General features: G+C 34.7%; 2 protein-coding genes across 4 annotated transcripts; both read right to left on the bottom strand.

The window, feature by feature from the left end:
- Nucleotides 1-6,162: 6,162 nt before the first annotated feature.
- On the bottom strand, nucleotides 6,163-11,557 carry LOC125190137 (beta-fructofuranosidase, soluble isoenzyme I-like). Its single transcript, XM_048087340.2, has 7 exons — nucleotides 11,182-11,557; nucleotides 10,909-10,917; nucleotides 8,473-9,332; nucleotides 7,557-7,724; nucleotides 7,232-7,476; nucleotides 6,747-6,834; nucleotides 6,163-6,594 (listed from the first exon to the last, which is right to left on the bottom strand). Exons 1-7 carry the CDS (start codon nucleotides 11,519-11,521, stop codon nucleotides 6,394-6,396), a joined length of 1,911 nt encoding a protein of 636 aa, XP_047943297.2. The 5' UTR covers nucleotides 11,522-11,557; the 3' UTR covers nucleotides 6,163-6,393.
- A 616-nt stretch (nucleotides 11,558-12,173) lies between these two features.
- On the bottom strand, nucleotides 12,174-16,309 carry LOC125190277 (trehalose-phosphate phosphatase A-like). Of its 3 annotated transcripts, none has more exons than XM_048087539.2 (13): nucleotides 16,136-16,309; nucleotides 15,970-16,027; nucleotides 14,422-14,819; nucleotides 14,181-14,321; nucleotides 14,029-14,100; nucleotides 13,800-13,922; nucleotides 13,660-13,716; nucleotides 13,463-13,564; nucleotides 13,286-13,363; nucleotides 13,124-13,193; nucleotides 12,968-13,038; nucleotides 12,792-12,884; nucleotides 12,174-12,630 (listed from the first exon to the last, which is right to left on the bottom strand). In XM_048087539.2, the coding sequence occupies exons 3-13, from the start codon at nucleotides 14,692-14,694 to the stop codon at nucleotides 12,577-12,579; spliced, it is 1,134 nt and encodes a 377-aa protein (XP_047943496.1). In that variant the 5' UTR covers nucleotides 14,695-14,819; nucleotides 15,970-16,027; nucleotides 16,136-16,309; the 3' UTR covers nucleotides 12,174-12,576. The 3 variants fall into 3 exon arrangements, with proteins under 3 accessions (XP_047943496.1, XP_047943495.1, XP_088915071.1); XM_048087538.2 differs by having other exon boundaries at nucleotides 14,422-14,822; XM_089058945.1 differs by lacking the exons at nucleotides 15,970-16,027; nucleotides 16,136-16,309 and adding an exon at nucleotides 14,916-15,032 and having other exon boundaries at nucleotides 14,422-14,822.
- Nucleotides 16,310-25,146: the final 8,837 nt, after the last annotated feature.

Genomic DNA, 25,146 nt, shown 5'->3' on the forward strand with positions numbered 1-25,146 from the left:
ACAAATAATAACCCTACACATCATTCCACTAACACTACTTCTCACTTACTTTTTCTCCTTCCTCTTACTTTTTTTTCTCTTCTCTCTTACTTTACCAATTCTACATTAAAACTCGTGCCATACACAAATTGTTCTATTTTTTATGGACGGAGGGAGTAATATTCTTTCTAAAATATGATACTTTTATTACTTGCTACTTGTTGTGTCTTTTGTCATTTATTTTTTATGCTGATTTGTGTTGAGCTCTTCGAATAAAGTGATTTAAATTGTGGATGTTGTTGTAAGTAACTAACTAATTCATTTCGGTCCTCTACAGGAGACTTGGAGTACAGTTGCCAATTAGAGCCTGACCTATCCCAAGCCCACCGGGGAAGTGGGTTGGGCTCGGCTTCTTACTATGAATTTAATATATGAATATAATTATATAAAATTTATATTAAACATATATTTATTTTACATTATATACCTTAATTTATGGTAAATACCTTAATTTTTGGTATATACCGAATTTTGATATGCAGCGATTAGGGCTGGCAATTTTTGACACGACACGAACCGGCATGAAATTAATGGGTTTGGGTCAGAGCTTATTGGGTCCGTGTCCTTATCGGGTCGACCCATTAAGGACACGAAAATTTCGTGTCGTGTTCGTGTCGGGTTCGCGTTATCCGTTAACAATGCGTGTTCGTGTCGTGTTCGTGTTATCCGTTAACAAATAATATTTTAATATTATTAATTCTTATTATTTTTATTTTTCACTACTTATTAAATGACTCTTACAATCTCATTTTTCAATACGTGTTGTTATCGTCTCGTGTTGACCCGAAGTGGTTCGTGTCGTTAATGGGTTCGTGTTGTGTTCGTGTCTGAGGGTAGCGGGTCGTGTTCGTGTTCATGTTTGAGGTTTTCTTAACGGGTCGTGTTCGTGTTTGTTGTTATCGTGTTCGTGTCGTTATCGTGTCGACACGATAACGACCCGACACACACGATTTGCCAGCCCTAGCAGCGATATAGGACATTTCATACCTAGTTTGGTTGTCCGTCCGCGAGCCTTGGATGCGCTACTACTTTATTCACAACAAAATTGAATTTTAGAGAAAAAGCTTCAAATTTTGATCATGCTTTAATAGTAGTTATAAGGGATAAGAGAGATGAGATGGTTGACCGATGACCAAGGTAGTGACGGAGAACGCGAGTGGCAGGTCCAGAAATCAGACGGTGGTGCAGAATGGGGAAGAGATGTATCATTCGAGTGAGGGTTTATAGCTGTGTATGTATATATCAGTATGTGTATATAAGTAAAAAACTTAAGTGTGCATCATTCCTTTCCCACAATTCACTAAGAATTGATGAGATCTAGCTATGAATGTATGCTAGATCTAGCTATGAATGTATGCTACGAATGTACGCGAGTGGCAGATCCTGAAATCAGAATTATTGAATCTAAGCTAAAACAAGCAAGATCTAGCTATGAATGTATGCTAGATCTTCAATGAGACTACACACCTCAAAGCATACCTTTACTTGACCCACACTTCACTAAGAATTGATGGATTCAAGCAATCTAGAACTAGGAATTTGGGAGAAAACCCTCAAAGGGGAAACAAATCTCTCAAGCTTCTAATTTCATCAAAGTCTAATCATGAAAAATGAGAAAAAATACTATTTAAGGCTTGGGTGCAGAATGGGGTCCGAAAAAGACACCCGACCGGGTGGTTTATCCTCCTTGAAATTCACCCGGCCGGGTGGAACTTTTCTGCACTGCTTGTCTCCGTAAAATAGCCATAATTCCCTCTATCGGACTCCGATTGAGGCGTGCAAGGTACCCACGGGAAGCTCTTTCGAAGATGAAGACATTGGTCGTAGTTTCAGAGCTTTTGGACATCATATAGGCATAATACTGATTGAAGCCAGCTGCAGGTACAAAGTTTGATGCACGGCTTCCATGATCGTACCATTGGATGTATTAATTGGAAAGAGAAAGTTACCATAAATAGAAATGTGCTATCTTGGTTGAGATAGATGTAAAAAAGAAAGTGACATCTTATTTGGGATGAATGGAGTATTCTTTTTAAAAGATACATGATATTACAAATGAGCATCTGATATTGTACCCATAATAAAAGCCAATTAATCCAAAATATAGTTTCATTTATATGATTAAACTATTTAAAAGATTTGATATTTTTAGAATTACACGAACGTCACATTAATATTTATTAAAATAGTAAATATTAATGTTCAAATTTATTTTATAGCAATTATATTTGAGAAAATTTGTAAATAATATTCTAATTTTATTGCTATTAATACTATGAGAATAAATTTAATTAAAACTATGTTAAGATTGGAAGATTATGAACTAGTCTAATTTTGGAAATATATGAGTAACACATTATCTTACACATTATTTTATTTACTCCCTTTGTTCCATAGTAATAGAGGCATTTCATTTTGCGCACTCGTTTTGAAAAAATAATTATAAATAGTTAAAGTGGAGATAAAGTAAAGTAAGAGAGAGAATATTATAGATAAGACTCTTCTCTACATTATTCTTTCTCTTACTTTTCTCTCTCTCCACTTTAACTATCTATTATTATTTTTTCAAAACGAGTGCAGAAAATGAAATGCATCTATTACCGTGGAACAGAGAGAGTACAATTTATACTATTACAATCCAATTAAACACACTTCATCCGTTGTCTCTAAGTGAGACACTTTTTTTTGCACATGTTTCGGAAAATAATACTCTCTCCGCTCTACAGTAGTAGAGGCGGTTTTTTCGGCACACGATTTAAAAAAAATTGTGTTAAGCGATTTAAGTAAAAGAAGAATAAAAGTAAGAAATGAAAAAGGGAGAGAGTTGAAGAGTGAATAAAGTAAAAGAGAGTAAAGTAAGGGAGAAGAAATGTGTTGACTTTTCCTAGAAAATGAAATGACTCCACTATTATGGAATGCATCAAAATGACAAAATGACTCAACTACTGTGGAACGGATGGAGTAATAATGTAACATCCCGGATTTTCGAACCCTAATTTTAGAGCCCTAGAATTTTATTGATGACGTGGGAGACGAGAATTAATTGAGGAATGAATTTATTGCATGAGTTTTTTTGACCGAGTCGAGCCTAGGGTTGCGTTGGAAGTTTGAAAAGTCAAACTTGTTGATTATATGATGTAGCATGTGATTAATTAAATTATGAGGTGAATTATTTGTTTAAGGGTGAGTGAGAATATTAGGATATTTTCCATAAATACTAGCCACATAATTTTGAGATTTTCGACCCCTTCACTTTTGGAGAAGGAATTCTATTTTTCCGGATTTAATTTAATTCTTGGGATATTTATCCAAACTAAATCCAAAACCCAATTATTCTCTACTTCTTATTGAGAAAAATCGAACCCTATTGTTTTTAAGGTGATTTTCGAAAATCACCTATTCTTGGGAAGGAAGAATTTATTTTATTGTTTAATTGATCCCTTATTTGATTTCCTTCCATACCTAGAATTTAAATATTCTACCAAATCTTACCATACCTCAAAAGATCTTGCCATATCTTATTTTAGTTAATATTTAAAATCCATTCCTTGTGGGAGAAGCAAAACTAATGCCTATCTCTATAATATTAGGGAGGATTTTTTATTTTATTTTGCTCCGTGATATTTTATTCTACTTCGTAAAATATACCAAACGAAATCTTGGCTAAATAAGAGCCATATTTTCCGAAAACTTCATGCCTTGAACCCTAGCTCACTTTTTTTATTTCTTCCTCCCTACTCCACAATATTTTATTTAATTATGTAGAATCAAATCTTCCCAAATATTCTATTTTATTTACCTAGAGATTCTATTTAACTCTATAAATAAGAGAAACCCCTAAATCCTAGCCATCAAATTTTCGCCCCCCACCCAAAGTACACACCTCCCTCTCTTCTCTCACTCTCTCAATTTTTCTTCTTCTATTCTCCAATATTTTGTCATCTTTTGGAGAAGAATTGAAGTTTAATTCAAGAATCTTGAAGAACCAAGGCTAATACTTTGATTTCTACCGTTCGTTTTTCTCAAAAAGGTATTCTTGTATTAATCTTCTTCTTTCTAACCGATTAATTGGTATTCTTGAACCCTCATGCATCTGGTTTGAGTGAGAGTGGGGTATGAGGGACATAGAAAACGTATGCATGTGTGTATGAGTGAAATCGTGTGTGTGTGTGCGTGTGTGCGTTGTGTGTGTGTGTTTGTGTGTGTGTGTGTTGGCAAAACACTCATGTGTGACATATGTTGATGATAGATCTAGAGTTAAGATGCGAATGAAATTTATATAATGAACATGATTTTGATTGGTGATATTAAGATAAACCGATGGGAAAAAGGGAAAGCGTTGAGACATGCATGAGTTAGGAGTTTGTGTTGATACTGATTCATGATATGTGCCTATGTGATTAAAAGGTGAAACCTTGGTTGCGAAGCAGGATAACAAAGGGAAAGAACATACTTGAAATCTAAGCAGTCGAGGTGGGCTTTATTCTTAAACTCTTTTATGTTGCAAATTTATGAATGTGTAGAGATAAGGGTGGTTTAACTGTTATGTCATGCCTATGTCTGTTTTGTTGTGATATTGTGCGCCTGATGCCCAGTTTGAGAGTTCGCTCCATTGGGCTATAGGGCTATGGATATGTTTAAACGAATTCGGGTCTGAGTAGGGCCGCAAACCCTGCAAGGCTGTGTACACGGTGGGATCGAGAGCCGTCCTTGCTAGTCGGCCGGTCTCGTGGGCGAAAAGTGTGGCCACACTTTCGTCGCACCATGGAAATGTTGTGATTGTGGAAATTGATGAGAAAAGTGGGGAGTTGTTTGACTGGCCAGTCTATGGAAATATTTTTGTGATACTCGATGATCTTTATTTTCATAATCGTAAAACTCGAGTTCACTGTGGTAAGGGTGGCATAACTTACAAAATGTTTTGGCAACGAGTTCACTGAGTATTTCAAAATACTCAGTCCTGCATGTGTTTTCCTTATGTGCAGGTTGAGCGACGACGAGCGGTAGCGGGTGTTGAGCACATTAATAAAATAAGATGGATATTTTGAACTTCGAGTGTAGTTGTGTCTTCATACATAGCTTCACTTTCTCTTGGTCGTTTCCGCTGAATTTTTAATAACACTTTAGTATTATTTGGCTATTTTGAACACGTTTCCTTTGGTTTAGCAGTTTGAGACTTGTTGTGAATTTTCGTTGCATTTATGTCGAACCCTTGATATTTTGATCATAGTTTATGGTATCTATTCTTCATTGATTTTCTAGGTTAAACCTTTTACTTATTGCTTGATAGTTCGTTTAATACCTTGGTCAAATCTCTTTAAATGAAACCCTAGCCTATGTTTTTATTGCTTTTAAGTCCGTTTTGGTAGCAGTCGCCGTATTTATTATACCCTAGAAATCCGGGTTGTTACAAATAAATATTTAAAGTTGAGAGAGAATCAAGTAAGAGAGAAAACAACGTAGATGACACTTTTCTATGATATTCTCTCGATTACTTTATTCTCTACATTATAACTATTTATTACTATCATATTCTCAAACATCGTGCAAAAAAAGTGCATCACTTACCGTGGAACGGAGAGTACTAATAATGTTGACTCCACTATCGATTAGCACCATTTTCACTACTTTTTCATTTCATCGGGGGCGGAGGGGCTATGATTTTTAGTTGCGGGTGACTCGGACCTAGGCTTGGTTTCTAATGATCCCAGGCCTGCACCGTGCCTGGGTTTTTAGTTTCCGCATTTGAAGCTTAAGCAACACTTGACATATAATCAACAATCTATATTATACAGAAAGAGACTTAGTGAAGCTTGGAAATTCGCTGTAGTAAACACTTTGTCGGTTATGATATTTGAATTAAATACCAATGAACTAAAGAGTCAATGAAATCAATTTCCTTCTCTTATCTTGACTGAATTATTTTTGTTATTTTGTTATTTTATTTTATTTTATTTTATTTTAATTGTTTTAGTTATTTAAAAATTCAACATTTGAGATCATAACAATACCTATTTAAAACTAATGGTATAGTTCTATATTATATCATGAAATAAGCAAGTACTTCTGTAATTATTCAAGTAACTGAATTGTTTTTGTTGGACAACCATAACTCATTTGAAGTACACAAAAGAAATTCATTAATATTGCATAACTAATTGACCCAAGATATCAAGAAATTACAAGAAAAAGTTCTCAACAAGTTTTATTCAGATGATGTTTGATAAATCTAAACAAGAGCTGCTGGCAAGCCTTCAGTATATAACAAAATCCAGCAGAATCAATTATGTGGTAACATATGTGTGAGCATGATGCATCATATCACTATTATTCTCTTAAGGATATTGGGCGTATTCATATATGATCAAATGGGAATGGATGAATATCCGCTGAATCCATTTTCCATATCTTGATTGATGCAATAATAGTGGCTTCTGTAGCATTATTGAACAAGAAAACTCGTGCGGCGCTATTGATTGCCTTCGTAGGATAGACTCTTGATGTAATTACTCTTCTTCCCCCTTGAGCAAAACTCTCCACGATCGAATGATCAACCTAGAATGTTTTAACAACCAACAAAATAGAGGATAGAATATTATGTATAGAAGGCAAAATAATACATATGCAGGCTAACTCATACATTTTGATTGAAATTGTAGCACACAGACTTTCACACATTTTGTAAAAACACCAACTTTGAGACATACCAATGATCGGAGGGATAACTTTTCACCATCAAGCACAGGGACTTCGCTTCCATACACTATCTTCTCAACATCATTAGCTTTTGAAGACCTACATACAAAATAATTAATGAATATGTAGACAACAATGAATTCAATACTGCACTCCAACTTGTTCATCTATGTTTTAAATGGATCGAAAGAAAAATAACTTATCACGTACACAATTTATCGTACATAAAGTAGTTTTAAGTTCATGTATAAAGAAGTGATATGTTTTGTACCTACGACAAGAACCACTAGCATTTGGTCTACATTAACACTTACTGTACTTTTTATGAATGTCATTATATATATATGTGTGCATGAGAGTTTATAGTACTAGCATCTACATTCCCCTTTGTTTATATATATTTAAGTTTTATTCTTCCATTATATCTCTACTAATATTATTCAAAATGAGCATACAAATTAATGTGAGAAAGCAAAATTGGAATAAATGAAGTAACCTGAGCTCATCTGCACAAAAATGAGTATGGGTGTTGCCATTAGACCCCTTTACGACGTAGAAGTAAATGGGAGTCAACTCCGATAGTATATCATCTGCCAAAACTATCACACCGAATGGCCCTAAAACTCCCCTATTAGTAGCACCACCACTCGTTGAGCACTCGTAACTCATGTTATCTTCTGATGTTGAGGCCGAGACCGAGGCTATTGCCTCATCAATGCCAAATGTCGCCACCAAATCCAACTACATACATCAACTTAACCATTGAATACGATTTAACTATTACTAATAGTCTAATATTACAAGAGTTTTATGAATTGAACCTGTGATGGGGAGTCAATTGCAAGTTGTACAAGAGCTCCTGGTGCAAGCTTCACATCATTGATCTCAACATTACCTTTGCTTAATCTTAAGCTTTCCACTTCCTCAACTGGCCATTGAAGTATGTTTTTCCCAGTTTTTTTGTCCATCACTATGCTTCTCGGTATCGACTGCATGCAACTCAAATTAAGTGAAATTTGTGTCTTAGTATTTATTACGGTGGTGTTTGGTTTCTATTAGAAATGAGCCACTCACCCCTTAAAAGGCCTCATAAGGGGGAGGGTTATCCACACTTATATATAGATTAGATTGGATCATCACCAAGTCGATGTGGGACAGAATTGAGAGAATTTAACACGCCCCCTCACGTGTGGGCCGGAAAGGACATCGGTCTTCCATCACGTGGGTAGGCAATGCAAGAGATAAGAGAGAACCATCATCGATGTGGGCCGGAAAGGACATTGGTCTTCCACTCGTGAGGTAGATAAGAAATAAAGAGAAATCCATCATCGACTTGGGCCCGCTCTGATACCATATTAGAAATGGGCCACTCACCCCTTGAAAGGCCTCATAAGGAGGAGGGTTATCCACACTTATATAGAGAAGCTAGGATCATCACCAAGCCGATGTGGGACAAGATATTAGAATTTTAACACGCCCCCTCACGTGTGGGCCGGAATGACACATCGGACTTCCATCACGTGGGTAGGCAAGAGAAGAGATAAAGAGATAAACCATCATCGACTTGGGCCCTGCTCTGATACCATATTAGAAATGAGCCACTCACCCCTTAAAAGGCCTCATAAGGGGGAGGGTTATCCACACTTATATAGATTAGATTGGATCATCACCAAGTCGATGTGGGACAGAATTGAGAGAATTTAACAGTTTCCTAAATAAAATAGTTCAAGGTAATACCTGGACGCCATTCCATCCTTTCAACAAATCGACAGACTCAGCATCAGTTTCTCTAATCCAACCCCACAGGATTCGCCTATGTGTATTTTGATCATAAAACGTCTTCGACGCATAATATTTCCCATAATCATACCTTAGTCCAATGCCCACATCAATTTCCGGGTCATCAGGTGTCCATTTGTTCTTTATCGGGTCATACACACCAAGGGCATAATAGTCATTCTTGTCATCATCCAAGCTTGTTTTCAGCACGTGCTTAATACCAGGCCCATTAGCCGACGTGTCAAGCCCATTTTCCTCGGTCAAAGAAACCGGGTAAAAGTCAACACACTCCCACATGCCCGTACCCGGAACCTGATGCAAATACTCCTCCCAAAGTTCATACTCTATGAAATCCTTAGTCTCATAAATAAGTGAAATTCCGGTCTTGTTGACCTTAGAACCAATCGTGATGCGCCACTTGTCGCCATCCGGGCTAAGCCATGCCGTTGTGGGATCCCTAAAGTCCTTGCTACCTATGCCTGGTGGGGGAAACAATACCGGATTACTAGAGTCTTTGACCCAATCTATGAGGAGAGGGTCCGATAGATTGGCCGGGTAGGCTAAACATTGGACTTGGACCTCGTCACGTGTGTCCCCGGTGTACAGCATGACGATCCGACCGTCAGGTAGGATGGTAGCCGACCCGGTCCAGACACCATTGATATCGTACCATTGGTCGGGTACCATTGCAAATGGGAGGTGGAGCCAATGGATAAGGTCCCTTGAGACAGCATGGGCCCAAGTGATATTGCCCCATACAGCTGAATCCGGATTGTATTGATAAAATAAGTGGTACCATCCATTGTAGAATAATGGACCTGTGTAATCAATATTTAATTCATCATTAATCATGTCTTTTTTTATAACAACTTACATTCCAATAGGAAAACGTGTTGTTTTGTTGTCGATATTGGAGATGCATATAATAGTTGTATTCAAGTGAAAATAGATCAACAAGTAAATAATTATATTAAGTCCCACAATTAGATTCAAAATGATATATTTCAATTAATTCTCATTTTGATTTCATTATATATTTTTTAAAACAAAATTTAATAGGGCTATATACGTCAGAATGTTACACGAGCCCATTTCTTTGAATGTGATGTGATAAAACGGATGGGAAATATTAACTGCATCAGCGAGTCAAAGACGTAAATGAAAATTAGATGGACCTAAATTTATTAAAAGTAACATTAATTTTACACGGAAATGAATTATTGATGTACCTAAGGAATTCACATCTCATATTTTCGTGGCAGGTAGCTTCTGCCCAATCAGATATTAACATCTGCTAAGTCCATAGAATTGAAAATTAAGCGCGTGCATAATTAGACCTAAATTATCTCAGCACGTTAATTACGTGAACAAGTTGTAATTATGTAAGGCAAAGAGGAGTATTAATTAAGTTTTGAATTAATGATTTATTACTAATTAATTAGGGGTGAGCGCTTAATTTGACTTATTTATGTCTAATAGTAGATGAACCTTCTTCCCAACATAAGCCCTTTTAAAAGTCCAATAGTGTGAATGGTAGCAACTAGAAAGGTTAATCCAGAAGAAGCTCCTTAGAAAGTACTAGTACTATACATAATTTCTCTAAACTATTTAACAAATTTAGGTACGTTATAAAATGGAATAGTAGTGCATAGTTCAACAGTTAATACTATAATTACTAGTAATTTTTAATTTAGCCAAAATTTCTCTGTACATGGAGTACTTATATCGTATAAACAAAAATCTTATTAATATTTGATGATTAGATAAAAACGATATAGAAAAGTGATAGGATGGAAGTTGATATTGAATGAGAGTGGCTAATGCGAAAAGTAGGTTCATTCTCTAGATCTATCCAATTTTCGGTATCTCATTTCATGTTCATGACTAATTCAAATACTATTTGCCATTATTTTGTTAATGATCGTTCATTAGAGAATAGATTAATCAATAATTAGGATATGTAATTTTAAAAAATAAATAAATTTAAGAGGAACATAAGTTAAGACTAATGATTTTTATAGTAATATTTTTCTATAAAATAGAAGCTAAGACAAGGATGTAGGATCATATCCATTCACAAAAACACCCTCTACGCAATAATAGATGGACCCTAGTCCCTATCTTCCAACTAATTGGCCCCTCGACAACAATTATAAACACAAACAATACTCCTATATTTTAATTCCCACCACAAAATATTTCTCGTTGAAACTTCTACTTGTTTCGCCAATGAATAAAGGTTCAGGAAACCAGAAATAATAAAAATCATTTTTATTAAGTATTATTCAACTTTTTATAATAAACATTATTATTATATTCTCCTTGCCCTGAATGGAGTATATGATAAAACTTAATGATAATAATGATAAACAGGAGTATAAGAAAATTACGTACCATTAGGATCTTTTGTAGAAGCCACCAGTATCACCAAATCCAAGCCACAAGCGCCATATCAAATATCAAAAGAAGGGGGGTGAAACTTCAATCAGATTCAAATTACACAATTTACTTTATAAAGTAAGTGTATTTATTTAAATCAACTATATAACTCACATGGAACTCAATGTCATGTAAAGTTCCGTGCGGTTAATTCGCATTATTTACTAAAACAAAATAAATTTTTATTTGAATTATTTATTTAGTTAGGTTGATATATTAATTAATTACCGTTAATCCAATTCTTCTGAGGTTGGAAATGGTAGGCCGTCCTCTGCCACGACAGCATAACATTACTCCACGCGAAGCTCAAGTTTCCGCCGCTCACTCCCCGGAAAACCTTCTCCGACACCCCTTGCGCCACCCCTCTTGACGGCGCCTCCATCGGGATTTGAGGAGTCGGCTTTTGATTGATGATCAAAAGAAACAAGAAAACTGATGTAAATAAAATGGTGATGAAGAAGAATTTGTTGGCTTTGGGGCGCTCCGCTTCGGGGCCAGCTGGAATCGGGGCGTACGAGGCGGCGCCTTCCACATCATACGGCGGCGAACGGAAAGAGGTGGTGGCCATTTGGTGGTTGAGTTGAATGGGGCGGGATGTTATGAGTGTTGGTGAGTATTTATGTATAGAGTAGCAAGAGGCACGTGATTGGATAAGATATGTGCGTTCAATTTCCTAATTAATTATTGACAAGTGTAAATTCAGCACATCTTTCTAATTTCTAATATCTTCTATAGTATAATGTCCAAGCCACCGATTAGATCTTGTCAAATCATTTGGTTCATTTCATTAACATATGGTAATAGGGTGGCCAGAAAGGCCACGTATAAAATAAACTGAGGTGGGAATTCATTTGTGATGCAATTATTTGGAACTGAATTGTCTAATGACTAATGTTGGCTAAATAATTGTATAAATACTCATGATTTGAATAATAGTCAAAAGAATTTATAAGTATGCTAATTAGTGGTTTGATTTGTACTCAATTTCATCATTAAGTGTAGTTAAGTGTACCTTGTGGACACCATAGGATGTAAGTTCGGGTCAATAATAAGAAAGTTTAGGGATCAAACATCATTATTATCGTATTTCCAAATATTAAAAAAAAATAAGAAACCCCATATGTAAATGTAAACATGCAAACAATCCGGCATATACCAACTTATCATTATGTGCAAATCCACATCACATTCAAATAGAGTATAGCTTGTACACATAATCATATCTTAACCTCTACATAAGTAACTTGAATTAAAGAAACCAAACTGGTTACATTGACAAGGATCATATGCATTTTGCTTTAATGTCTTTCCTACTACACCACAACCAATAGATAGGAAGGGAGTGAAATTGAAACGAATAAACACCGATAAACGAACAAATGTATCAATAAACTCCTTACATAGCTAGAGGCAACCCTTTGGGAGGCTTACAAGATAAGATGGGTGTGAGGACATCCTTGGTGCTGGAAAATCGAATACTCAAGGACAAAGAAACCACGATAGCTTCAAGCATCTCCGCTCCTCAACCCGTTAAAATCTCCGACTAAAAAAAGAAACAAAGAATATCTTCCCAATTTATCCATCCGTTTTACTACCACGTCCTCCTTTCCTAGGCCAATATAATTACACCACACTTTTCTTCTTCCACATCACCAACGCATTGAGGAACTCCATCACCTAATTCGACACATTATTAAGACACTCGTCTTCAGCAAAATTATACTCCTAATTCACATGCTAATAACAATATCTTCTATAAGGATATGCACTCTACAACATATAGTAATCATCTTAGTCAAACCAGTGAAAGGAGTATATTATTAGGAAACTACTAATACCTCAGAAGGATCCCTTAGAGAGTAAAATGCATTGCTTTCCTTGGGCACAGGCGACACTAGGATCCCATAACCTCGATTACCCTCTCTTAAAACCTGTGGCAAATTCCCGTCTAGTTAAGATTTCACGCAATTTGATTACTATAATGAATGTTAAGCGTTCATTAGTTTAAGGTTACCTTAAATGCATCTTCATCCGTGCGATCATCTCCAATATATATGGGGAGAACGTCATCACAGTTCATCAGACCTACAATTTGGTTTACAGTAAATTAAATTAAATTGTTGATAAAAGATGACTTCATTTATATAGCTGGTTTCTATTATCCACTCACCGAGTGATTTTAGCAGGAATTCAACAGCTTTACCCTTGTGCCAGTCAAGGACTGGTCGAACTTCTAAGACCTATATCATACCAATATAATACAGTTAAAACACAATAAGTTAGAAAAAAAGAGATGTGAGCAGGAATATAAAGTCAAGCTTGCGAGAAATACCATTCGACCATGTGTCAACCGCAGATGAGGATACCCTTTCAGAAGCTCCTGGACAGCATCACCAATTATGCTCCAACTCTGTAGATGTTCAAGCCAACCCAAACATAAAAGCCATTAGTTAAGAAGCGCAAGGTAAGAGAACTTAGTCTCTCAACCAAGACAAAGATACCACGTTACCTTCTGATCAACATTACGGTAGTGTACAGAAACACAGAACTTGTTGTTCTCAACTTTAGCACCAACTATATCTTTTGTAATCTCCAATAGAGATTTGTGTACCTGGGTTTAGCATAGCATGAAAACGCTTCATTTCGATGAACATCCAATATTGCATGAAAGAATGCATATCACTAAATAGTTTAAGGAGTATATACCTCGTCAATCAGGGGTAAGAATTTACTAGCAGGCTGAAACAAGTTAACTTCCTTGCCCTATTACCACAAGTGACATCATAAATGTAAGAACCGTTACATATTTAAAACGAGTTATGACATAAAGATGAGAAGACTTATACATTCTTGTCTACGGATTTGATACAGTTAGTGCTGTCACCGTGGGAAGGACTGACTGGGCCCATGATGTCCATACCATGACTTCCAGCATAATAAAGTTCGGTTAGACCTACAAATTCATATACCTGAACAAAACACGCGCAACAAAAACAAAATAAAGAGGTCAGATACCCTTTTACTTAAATAGCTGATACCGCATTATTAACATTTAACAGAAAGACATCAAAGCACCTTGTCTCGGCTTCTGCCACTAATTATAGCAGTTGGAAAATACTTGGCCACATTTCTGACAGCGACACGCATCTGGAAAGAAGCTGTACTAGTTTAGTAACAACTCAGGGAACAATACTATAGAGATAACAGTTACATAAATAGATTCTCACAGCGTTCGACATGAAGGCACAATCAGGATTATCGACTATTGGAGATAACGTTCCATCATAATCCAAGAATAATGCAATTCTCTTTCCATTTGCACTTTTAGCAATTTGCTCAAAAGATGCAAGCGCTGACGGGTACTTGCACTGCAGCAGAACATAAATTACATAACAAGAAAATTACATTAATAATCTTGTCTAAAGATTAATCTTGGACTAAGATCAACAGAAATATAAATGGCTATACCATCCAGTTTCGGTAAGCAAGATCAGCATCACTTTGTGCTGTCTCGTTGTTGGCATCTTTCAATAATTTATTATGAGTCGGGGATGAAGATATCATAGTATCAAGCAGACTGGACTTCACATCATCAAGTAGTCCAGGCCTCTTCCTCGGTATAGTAAGGAAGAGAGGGGAGAAAGCAGAGCTACTGTGCGAGTATGGCAGCAAACCGGAGTGAATACCTAACCTTGTGTTGTCAGTGAGAACCGGGGACGTGCTGCCTGAATTGAGGTCCATTCTATCCAGTATTCAGGCAAAATATACACCACGAAATATTGCCTGAGCAAGTGAAGTATTAAAATCTTTCACTCAATTAACCAACCCTTTGTTATCAGATGTGACCAGTTCAGTTACAGATGTCACTGCTGCACAAAAAGAAATCAGAAAGAATTTAAATTCAAATGCAAATAATTGGAATGGAAATAAAAATCATAAGATTTAAGTCTTGGTCATGTTACCAAGATATCTTATATCTTATCAGCATAAATAGATAAACAACGATGTTTTGCCACTAGCATATATCAAGAGATGAAATAGCGATACATAAAACGATCTGCACGTAGAACGTAACTATCGAGTCGTTGTTAATGCATGAGTAGCAACAAAGGAAAAAACAAATGCTACCACAAACTATGGCCCTACGAAAATACAGGTAGCATTAATCAAATCAAAATCAACACCACTCATTGCATTATTAAATTGCAACTGTGGCCAATACACACATGAAAGCAACAAAAATTCAAGGGCCTCCTAAATGCCGTTGTTATCACATAAATGCTAGTGACCACCAAAACGTTATTTTCTAGATGAAGATATATATGATTTGACCTTCTACCACCCTACTACCTTGAGCTCAAAAAGAATTAATTTTGCACAACTTAAAATAAACAACACAGTTATAGATCTGCACATTGAGTTATTATTAGACATCAAAGATTTTTTTTAAAAAGGGAAATACTCCACTACTAAAATTTTACAAGCAAGTTGGATCATCTCATTATACAATGAATCAGCCGCCGAAAGCATGAAAAGGACTGCTTGCATACAAAATACGGAGGTGATAGCAAATAGTATCACATTTAATTATAGCCGACAAATTAGAATTCAAGAATCCAGCTTGGAGAAAACAGAAATAACCGAAACTGAACATCTGTGAACAAAGGCCACAATTTTTTTATTTTTAGATATTTTTCCAAATAGAGATATCCATAGTTGTGATCTATAAAAATCAAGCAATTATAACAAAAGAAATTATAGCTAATTTCGGCAACAAAAATCATTAAAAATGACATTTTAGGTCAAACAAGAGGAAAAGGTATTGTGAATTTCGCCTAAAGTGAAAACTTCAACATATAGAGTTAAAAAAAATACCATAAAAAGGCCAAAAAAACAGAGTATCCTAGAAATGAAGCATTAAGAATTGGATTTCACAGTTCAAAAACACATAAAACGAAGAATAAATACAGTACGTTTTAGGAAGGGGGTGAAAATGAGGTTAATGTAGCTCAATACCTGATCTTTCTTCAACCTAACTGGAGAAAACGTGTCAAGAAATGAAGAGCTTTAAATCCTGAGAGAGAAAAATCAAAAAAGAAAGTGTTTTGTTTAGTTTCGTGAGCGAAGAGGAATGAGACAAAAGCATTGTGGAGAGAGTCAAGGCGCAAAGAGATGACGTCACCTTTCCAAGAAGAGAGCGACGATCGTCGTGAAAAGAAACAAAAGAAATCGCAGAGGGAGATATTTCGCAGCGAACGATGAACTAAATTGAGGAGAAATGAATGTATATATTACTATATGGCAGAAATGGAGATGTCAGAGGTGGGAAAAGAAGAGGCGTTTTATGGAAAGAAGGGGGGTTTTTATAGGAGAGAGATAGAGGCGTATTTAAGAAGGTGAAGGGAAATAACAGAGAGAAAGTTGAAACCGAAATAATATTATTTTATTTTTCTGGTTCAAAATTTTGACCCCACACCCGATTTCACAATTAATTAGCTCACTGCATTTTTTGTGTGTCTTGCTTTTAAATTATAATATTTCCATCTCCCATTTAGCTTTCTAAAAGTTGATTATAATATTTTAATTGAATTGGTGAAACTTAGTTAATTATCTACTAAAATTGAATAAATTAAAATTCAAGTTAAACAACTGAATATTAGAAAGGTGAAGTGAAAATATTAAATGAAAAAGCAGATCGCATGAGAATATTCAGACAAATGATTCTTATAAAAAGAAATAAATAAATTATGAACTGACTAATCTCCTTTCCTTTCAAAAGTTTTGTTTCTTTTCTCAAAAAAATTGCCTGTCATTCCTGTCACTTGGTTGAAAGTCCTCAATGAGTTTTTAGGGAAAGGTGAACCTCTGACAAGTACTTTGTTTGCTTTTTGACGTAGAATTTTAGGGCATCCCCACAGCTAAAAGCTTTTAAATTTGACTTGACTGGACGTAAGATTATTGATACTTTTTCCTTTCCGCATAATATCAGTAATTATTTTTGGTAAAATAGCACAAGAACCACGAACTTTCCTGTATGTATTTTCAATGAACTTTAAAATGGTGGAAAAAAGCCATATATTTTGGAGAAGTATAGTGATAAAATGCAAATTTATAGTATATCGTAAAAATTCTAAATTTTAACACAAAATCAATACAGTGTAAAATTTTAAAATTTTGATGTCAATTAATGTCAATACAAATGTCAACACAATATTAACACAACGGAACCGTTGACACTGTGTTGACATTTTTTGTTGCTGCTTTTTTTTCATCTGTTGATATTTTCTAACGGTCTAGATCATAGTTTGAAGTTTGTACAATATATAGAGTTTGCATTTGATCACATTTCTTTTGGATAATGTGTTGATTTGTAAGAGCATCCTCATCCGTGATCTTAGCTAAGAGCACGGAAGTGGGCCCGGACCCACTTTTACTCCTTGTCCTTAGCTAAGAGCACAACACCCACATCCGTACTCTTAGCTAAGGCCAAGCTCAAGGGTCTCATCATTCTATTATTCAATTTAAATACTTCAATTACTAAAAACATTTCTACATTATAAAAATATATTAAAAAATAAAAATTACATAATTAAAATCCTAAAAAATAAAAATTACATAATTAAAATCTTAAAAAATAAAAATACATAATTAAAAATCCTAGAAAATAAAAAAATACATAAATAAAATCCTACAAATTAAAAATTACACACATTGAAAACTAATCCTACAAATTAAAAATTAAAAATTAAAAATTAAAATCCTACAAATTAAAAATTTTCCAACCGCGATTGCCGGAGGGGTGATCGTCGGAGCCTGACAAGTGTAGTGTGATGGGAATTTAGATGAGAGAATATGAGAAAAAAGATGAGAGAAAATGTAGATGATAGAATAGATGAGAATGTGATTTTTTTTTTTTTTTTGTGTTGAAGTGAGGGTATTTATAGATGAAAATGTGAATTTTGGGGAAAAAAATTTGAAAAATAAATTAAAAATTTGGAGAAAACGGATATAATTTTTTGGGAAGTGGGAATTTTTTTTTTTATTATTTAAAAATATTTTTTAAATAAATTTCGAATTTTAAAAAAAAAATTGAATATGCCAACGGCTATGCCGTTGGCGAATCAGAACACGCCACGTAAGGGTGCTCAGCGGCACGGACGGACGGCTCGCAGCGGCGGACGAGCTCATCCTTGCCGCTGGCACGGACGGAGTTTAGAGCACCGCTGCGGATGCTCTAATGATGCTAACTTTTTAGTCAATTTTATCTGATGTGGCTTATCGGGCGTTTTACGTGTAACTTCGGAAGGTAAAAAGAACGCATCATTTTTAAAATAAGAAAATATTGTCGTTTTGAACCTCAATCATATTTACAATCATTTTCAAAATCGTTGTTTTTATTAGTGCAATTGCATGTAAAGTCGTGAACTTTCAAAATATTTTTATTTTTCCCGTGAACTTTAAGTATTGCATGAAAAGTCATGAATTTACCTGACTAGGTAAAGTTCTCATCCTACCCGACCCAATAGATTTCCGACACAGACTTATCCTACGTGGCACACCGGAGGCGTGACTTGGTAAATTTCAAATTTATGGTTCAATTCGAATAATGCTACTTTTATGTTGAATTCGATTTGTGGAATTCGATTTATATGTTTTCATTTGTGCTACTTTTATGTTAGTGATAAGTTCAGGGGCAGAGATTGCAAATATAGAAAAGAAACAATCAGAAATAATGGAGTTTTGTCAAGTCACGCCTCCGGCGCGCTGTCTAGGATAAGTTTGTGTCAGAAATCTATCGAGTCGGGTCGGATGGGAAAATTACACAGTCCGGTAAAGTTCATAACTTTTCATGCAATATTTAAAATTTACGAGAAAAACTAAACTATTTTGAATGTCCATAGCTTTACATGCAATTTACCCTTTTTATTAAGGCATTTTCTTCATTTTAATGGAACATCCCAAAAAATGTTTGAATCACTTGTGCTGGAAATGGGGTAGTAGCGGTAAGATTATTGATGAGGTATTTGTTTCATTTCATTTAAGGAGACTCGTAAAGGGACGTGATCAAATACTAAATATCTTAGCGTGTTATTTGCTAACTACATATTTGTGTTAGCATTTTTAATATAATGTGTTGATTAGTTAGCAAATAGCACATTAATTATGTATAAGAAATAAAAAAATGAGTGTTAAAACATATGAATTCATTTAAAGTCATTAATTTTCTTTGATTTGCATATTACATAAGGAGTATAAGAAAAAAAAAACCCTAAAGAATGAGACAAAATCGAGTAAATGCACCAAAGAGAGTAGAATGAATCTCAATTGCTCCTTTGAAAGGGCTGTGGGGGAGAGTATGTAGGCTGGCGGGGTGCAGTGCAATCGGGGCCAACCATTTTTGTACAAAACTCTCTTCACCTTCCGCATTTCATTCTTTGTCTTCTTCTCTTCACTTAGAATTCTACCCTAATTTGGACCTACATCCCTTTCTTCACCCTCTGTCATTCCACTACACAATTCATTCACTTTGTTTTTATATTTTACTAAAATTCATTTTTCAAATTCACCAATATTTCATTAAATTTTTACAATTATTAATAAATAAAAGTTGCATATAGAGAGGTGATCTAGTGGTCCTCTCTCGTACACAAGATTATTGAATAGGAACATCGGAATTCACCCATCGACATTATTGAAATCAATCTCTATTTTATTTTCTAATTTGATAAAACTAAGATTATTTAAATAGAATCTTCTTACAATATTTAAGGATTATTTATAGATTCCGCGTTAGTGGTTGAACAACTACATCAACAAGGTGGACACATAATCCTTCATCCAGCAAACAAAAACAAAAGGGATGGACAAAAAATCCTAGGCTTCTACACGCTTGAAAAAACACGTGCATTAATTAGCCTTTAAAGAGTGTGATTGAGTAGTGGTTTCCGAATCACAATTTCATTACAAACGAAAAGTCATAGGAGTACTGGTTATTGGCTGTATATAAATTATAAACCCAATTATGCATGCATATTTAAAGAAAAGAAATAAATTAAAGTATATAAAATGGTCCATTGGTAGAATTGTTAATTTTCGAAGTTATATGTGTCATGTTTGAGCCTATCATGATATGATGGATTATATAAGGAGGACAAACTATAAGGTCTCTGTTTTTTTGTTGAAATTTCATACTCTTGATATTTTATTAGATCTCACCTTACATACCAATAGATAAAGACATTATATTAGATCACACCTTACATAAAAAAAACAATTAGAATACTTATTGAGTACTGAACTTAATATTCTAAGAAATAACGAACTCAAATAAAGATGAGTGGGTGACACGTATTTTTGGACCAAACTAAACAAGAAAAATTGAACAAGTTAAAAGCTTGAAACAGCAAAAGTTGAGGAAAATGACACTATGACACGTGGAAGTAGTAAACAGGTGGGCTGCAGCGCGTAAAGACAACTAAATTTTGTGTCAGTCTGACGTGGCCACGTTTGAAGTGGGTCCCAAATGATTTGTATGGTCATTTTCAACGCCAGCTGGATCTGCGTCGGTTGATGTTGGTGGTTGTAACCAACTGCTTCCCCACATAGGTTAAATTAATTATACTATAGTTTTTGGTTTATACGAAAAGCAATACTACTACTACTACTATATAGGAATGTGAAACACAGAAAACAATAAACAAAAAGAAAAGATCGGCTGTTGCTATAGAGTTGTGGCTGCTTTACCCTATATTGTTAATAGAATTATAGCAGAAAGGAGTAATTATTTTAATGAATTCTCAAACGTGAATTTAATTGGTCGTATTTTTCTGGTTGCATTCAAATTTATTTGGCGTGCGTGTTGGATACAATAGATTTATTTATAATTTTATGAAATTAAATAAAATTATAATATTCTAATTTAATTTTATTCGTTAATAAAAATAATTGAAATTTCAATTTGTTTGCTGAATAAAAAAATAACCAAGATTTGACATTAATTTTTTATTTATGTAAATTATGTAACATTATGTTTGACGTTTTCACGATGAAATCACGCCCGCAGGTTGCAGGGCATAACTCAGTTGGTTTCGAATGGATACATTTGTTTCAATGGGCAAGGTTTGAGTTATGCAGCCGCAGCGTAGCTTTGATGATGGGCTCCTTGTAAGTTCGTGGGCAACTAATCTCTCATTAACGGGCCACTAAATACCTGATTTACATCCTCCCATATGCCTCGTCGGACCGGGGTTGGATTAGGGATTCTAAACTTTTTTCCCCAATTATAATGAAATCATAACATTATACCCTCTCCATCCATAAGTAGAAACATGAATTTTAAGCCCCACAAACAAATGTGATCTAAAAAACTTAGTAAAATATAAAAATCTCATTTGGATGTTAAATTCGAATTGGAAATCAATTTTAAATCTACTTTTCTTATCAAACTAGTATCACTATAAACTTAAAATTTGATGTTCAATCAAACACAGTGAGTCAGTGACCTGTAAATACGAAGCATTTACAATTTAGATTTATATTTAAGTCAAATAATAAAGCATTTTCGTTTATGATGGAATTACACTATCAAAAGAGTGGGGACCTACCGATATTGTCGTTTGATTTGTTGGTCGTGACTCATCTAAAAACTGCTCCTATTAAATAATGTTAGTGCATCTTAACTCCACCAGGATCCAGGTCCCAAGTCCTCTCAACGTTCCCCTAATTTTATGCATCAGGCCACAACTCTTATAACTCTACAGACCTCGTACAGACCCAACAATTAAATTGCACTATTCACAATGACAATCTATTTTACTCGTAAAGCGGAAAAAATTGAACAATTAAAATACAAAAAATTCATTATTCTGAGTGTTTATATAAAATTACAAACCCTATAAATAAAAAATTACGAATCCTATTAAATAAAAATTATAAACACTAGAAATTAAAAATTACAAATCCCTAGAAAAAATAAATATATAGAGAGGATAGAGAGAGAATAGAGAACGAAGTAGAAATTATTGGAAAAATGTTGAATAAATGGTACTCCATATAAATAGGCAAAAAAATCGAAATTAATAAAGAAAAATAAAATTGGATAGGGATTCTGGGTTTGGCCCGAACACCCCACAACCCTAGGCCGGGCCGCAACCAGGCGCGTCCCAGGAGCACCCAACGCTGGGCCGGGACGCAACCCAGCGCGGCCCTGGGACTCTTCCACGTCCTCAGGCGCGGCCTGAGCCGCGACTCGCTCCACTCCAACGCACCAGGCTGCAGGCCGGAACCCATGTGCAGTCCGGCCCGCAGTGTTAAGGACGCTCTTATACTCCATATTTATGATCTTCCAAAAAAAAAATAACTATAGTTTTGCTCATTTTTTTAGTTTGATTTAGGCTACTTTACAATATATAGTGTATTAACAATTTGGTTAAATCGTTAATCAATTGAATGCATTTATGTGGTTTGTTTGATTTATGGTCCACGTAAGTGTTCACATCATATCAGTTTCAAAGTGTCGAAGTCTTGATTGATTGGCCGAACAAATTAAAAGTTTAATAATTTATTGATGGATTTTAAAAACTAATATCCAAAATTTTGTAAGAAAATAGAAGTTTAAAGCTAAATACCCCATATAAAAACACAGTATAATAAATAATAGAGTGAACTACAAACACAATCCCTAGATTATAAGTTTATCTCACCAATAGTCCCTGGACTTTAAAAATATCTTCAGTAGTCCCTGGACTAAGGGTTTATTTCAAAAGGGGTCATTTTGCACTATTTTCTTTCGAAAATGCACTTTTGGGTTGCTGAGCAATTTCATCTTTTCGCATTTTAATTGTTTCAATATGATATTATTTCAATGATGCACTAAATCTTATATTATTTCGAAATTATCTTCTTCTTCCCCTTTGCAATACTTCACTTTGTTTTTTTTATTTCAATATTAGATTTAATTTTATAAAATTAAATTTAAAATCCAATTTTTAAATTTAAATTTATTAAATTAATTTAATATTGAAATTTTAAAAAAAAAACAAAGTGAAGGATGGCAAAGGAAGAAGAAGATAATTTTCAAATCATATCAGATTTAGTACATCATTGAAATAATATCATATATTGAAACAGTTAAAATGTGAAAAGACAAAATTGCTCAGCAGCCGAAAGGATATTTTCAGAAGAAAACAGTGCAAAAGGACCAATTATGAAATTAACCCTTAGTCCAGGGATTACTGGAGATATTTTTAAAGTCCAGGGATAATTTGTGAGATAAACCAATAGTAAAGTACGAGAGAAATGGGAAAAAAATTATAAAAAAATGAGGAAAAAGATAATAGAAGTAGTCTTAGTGGATTGTGATATTTAGTGTCATGTAATTGGTCAAAAACTCTCCATATTTAGACTTGGTCTAATTTTAGTAATGACTCGAAATGATAAAAAAAAAATGTATGGAACAAGCTCTAAATATAATTGCTTAAAGATAGTTGAGGCCTTGAGGGTGTTTATAGCAACTAATTTGTGGAGCAATCACCGATTATATTGCATTAACAAGTAACTAGGAATATAATGTGCCCATGAGCCTTCCAATAATAAGATGTGTTAGTGAAAAACTGTTACACTGAAAAATTGTGAGAAGTGGAAAGAAAGATTCTTATTAACTAGACACTTTCAGATTAGTAGCGTCAACTGTGAGAAGTAAAGCAATGATCTACTCTAGAACCCCTCAAATTCTTTTGTATTCCGAGCAAGGCGACGACGGTACGAGAAGTTGTTAAACAAAGACCTAATCTCCTTCAACTTTGTCTTGTCAATGGCCAGCTCGCGAAGTGCACGTCAAGATTGCGAAGTGCACGCAGAAGTTGTTAAATACTCAATCTAGCTTATGTATCGTCAATCTGATCCAGTACTCATAATGGCCGTTTGGTTGGCCCTACAAACCCAAGAATTTGTCTAACTCAAGTTTTATCAGCCGTTCGTTTTCCAAGATGTAAATCAGATTCAGCCCGAGACTAGTGATGGAAATATGAATATAGAATATTGGTTATCCATTCCCGACCCGATACACGCCCGGTATTAGATACACGATATCCAATAAAATGTGATTGGGTATGGGATCGGGTAATGAAATTTAAGATAAGTCGCGTATTGGGTAATCCAATCGGGTGTCGGGTATTACCCGAATACCCGATGTACTATTTAGTGTAACTTTTATAATTATATACTTAATTATAATTAATTAGGTTATTTTTCTCTAACATTTATAAATACGTCAATCATCGACTCTCCATTAAGTGACTCTACTCTCATTCCATCTCTTTCTTTCTTCAAGTCCATGCATCTATTAGTTGTCGCCTCCGATCCAGATACTCTCTGTCGTTGCCTTTCGGTTAGTCACTGGCCTCACTCGGCTATACAGTTGACATTTTTAAATTCATAAAATGACATAATTAGCATAGAAATAAAAATAAAATAAAATATTCTCAATGAACCAACTTCAACTACTATCTAAATGAATCCAAAAGTTTTGGTTTTTCTAAATCTACTTGAAAGCAAAGCATAAACAATAAATAAAGCAAATAAAAACAACTTAGACAAATAAAAGCAAGAAAAATGTAACGGATGTAGATCAAGGATGAGGAAGGTAGAATCCTACGGGATCGATAACAACTATCCTATGATTAACTAATTTCCAAACTATCCCAACAAAGGGTCTCAAGGGTTATTAAGCTATCACTAAAGTAAAACTATATCTTCTCCCGAAGCATATAATTTTTAGATTGTTACCTAGAACCGAAGTGTCTTCCTAGAACTAAGGTAACAACTCCTAAAAGCTCCTAAGATACATAACTGCATTCAAAGGCTCAAATATCCCGATTATATTGGCAAAGACGTCAACTTCTCTTCTTTCAAATTAAACTACTCATCTCCCGAGTATTGTAGTAAATTTCACATGCATTTATAAGGCGATCAGTAATATGTATAAGCACAAGAGAAGTCAAAATAACCACATGAGTCAGGGCATAGAAAAAGGAAATCAATTAAACATAAAAATCATTGTATCTCCCCCGTAGAACTGTACGGAGGATTTAGCTACTCATGTTCATCACAAAAGTCAAAAAAATATTCAAAGAATATTAAAAAATATTGTTTGAACAAGAATAAAACTAAAATATGAACTCCTAGAATTAGATT

This window comes from Salvia hispanica, chromosome 5, assembly GCF_029641045.1.
Source record: "Salvia hispanica isolate PSC_SH4W2 chromosome 5, Shi_PSC_v1, whole genome shotgun sequence".
Classification (NCBI taxonomy): Eukaryota; Viridiplantae; Streptophyta; class Magnoliopsida; order Lamiales; family Lamiaceae; genus Salvia; species Salvia hispanica.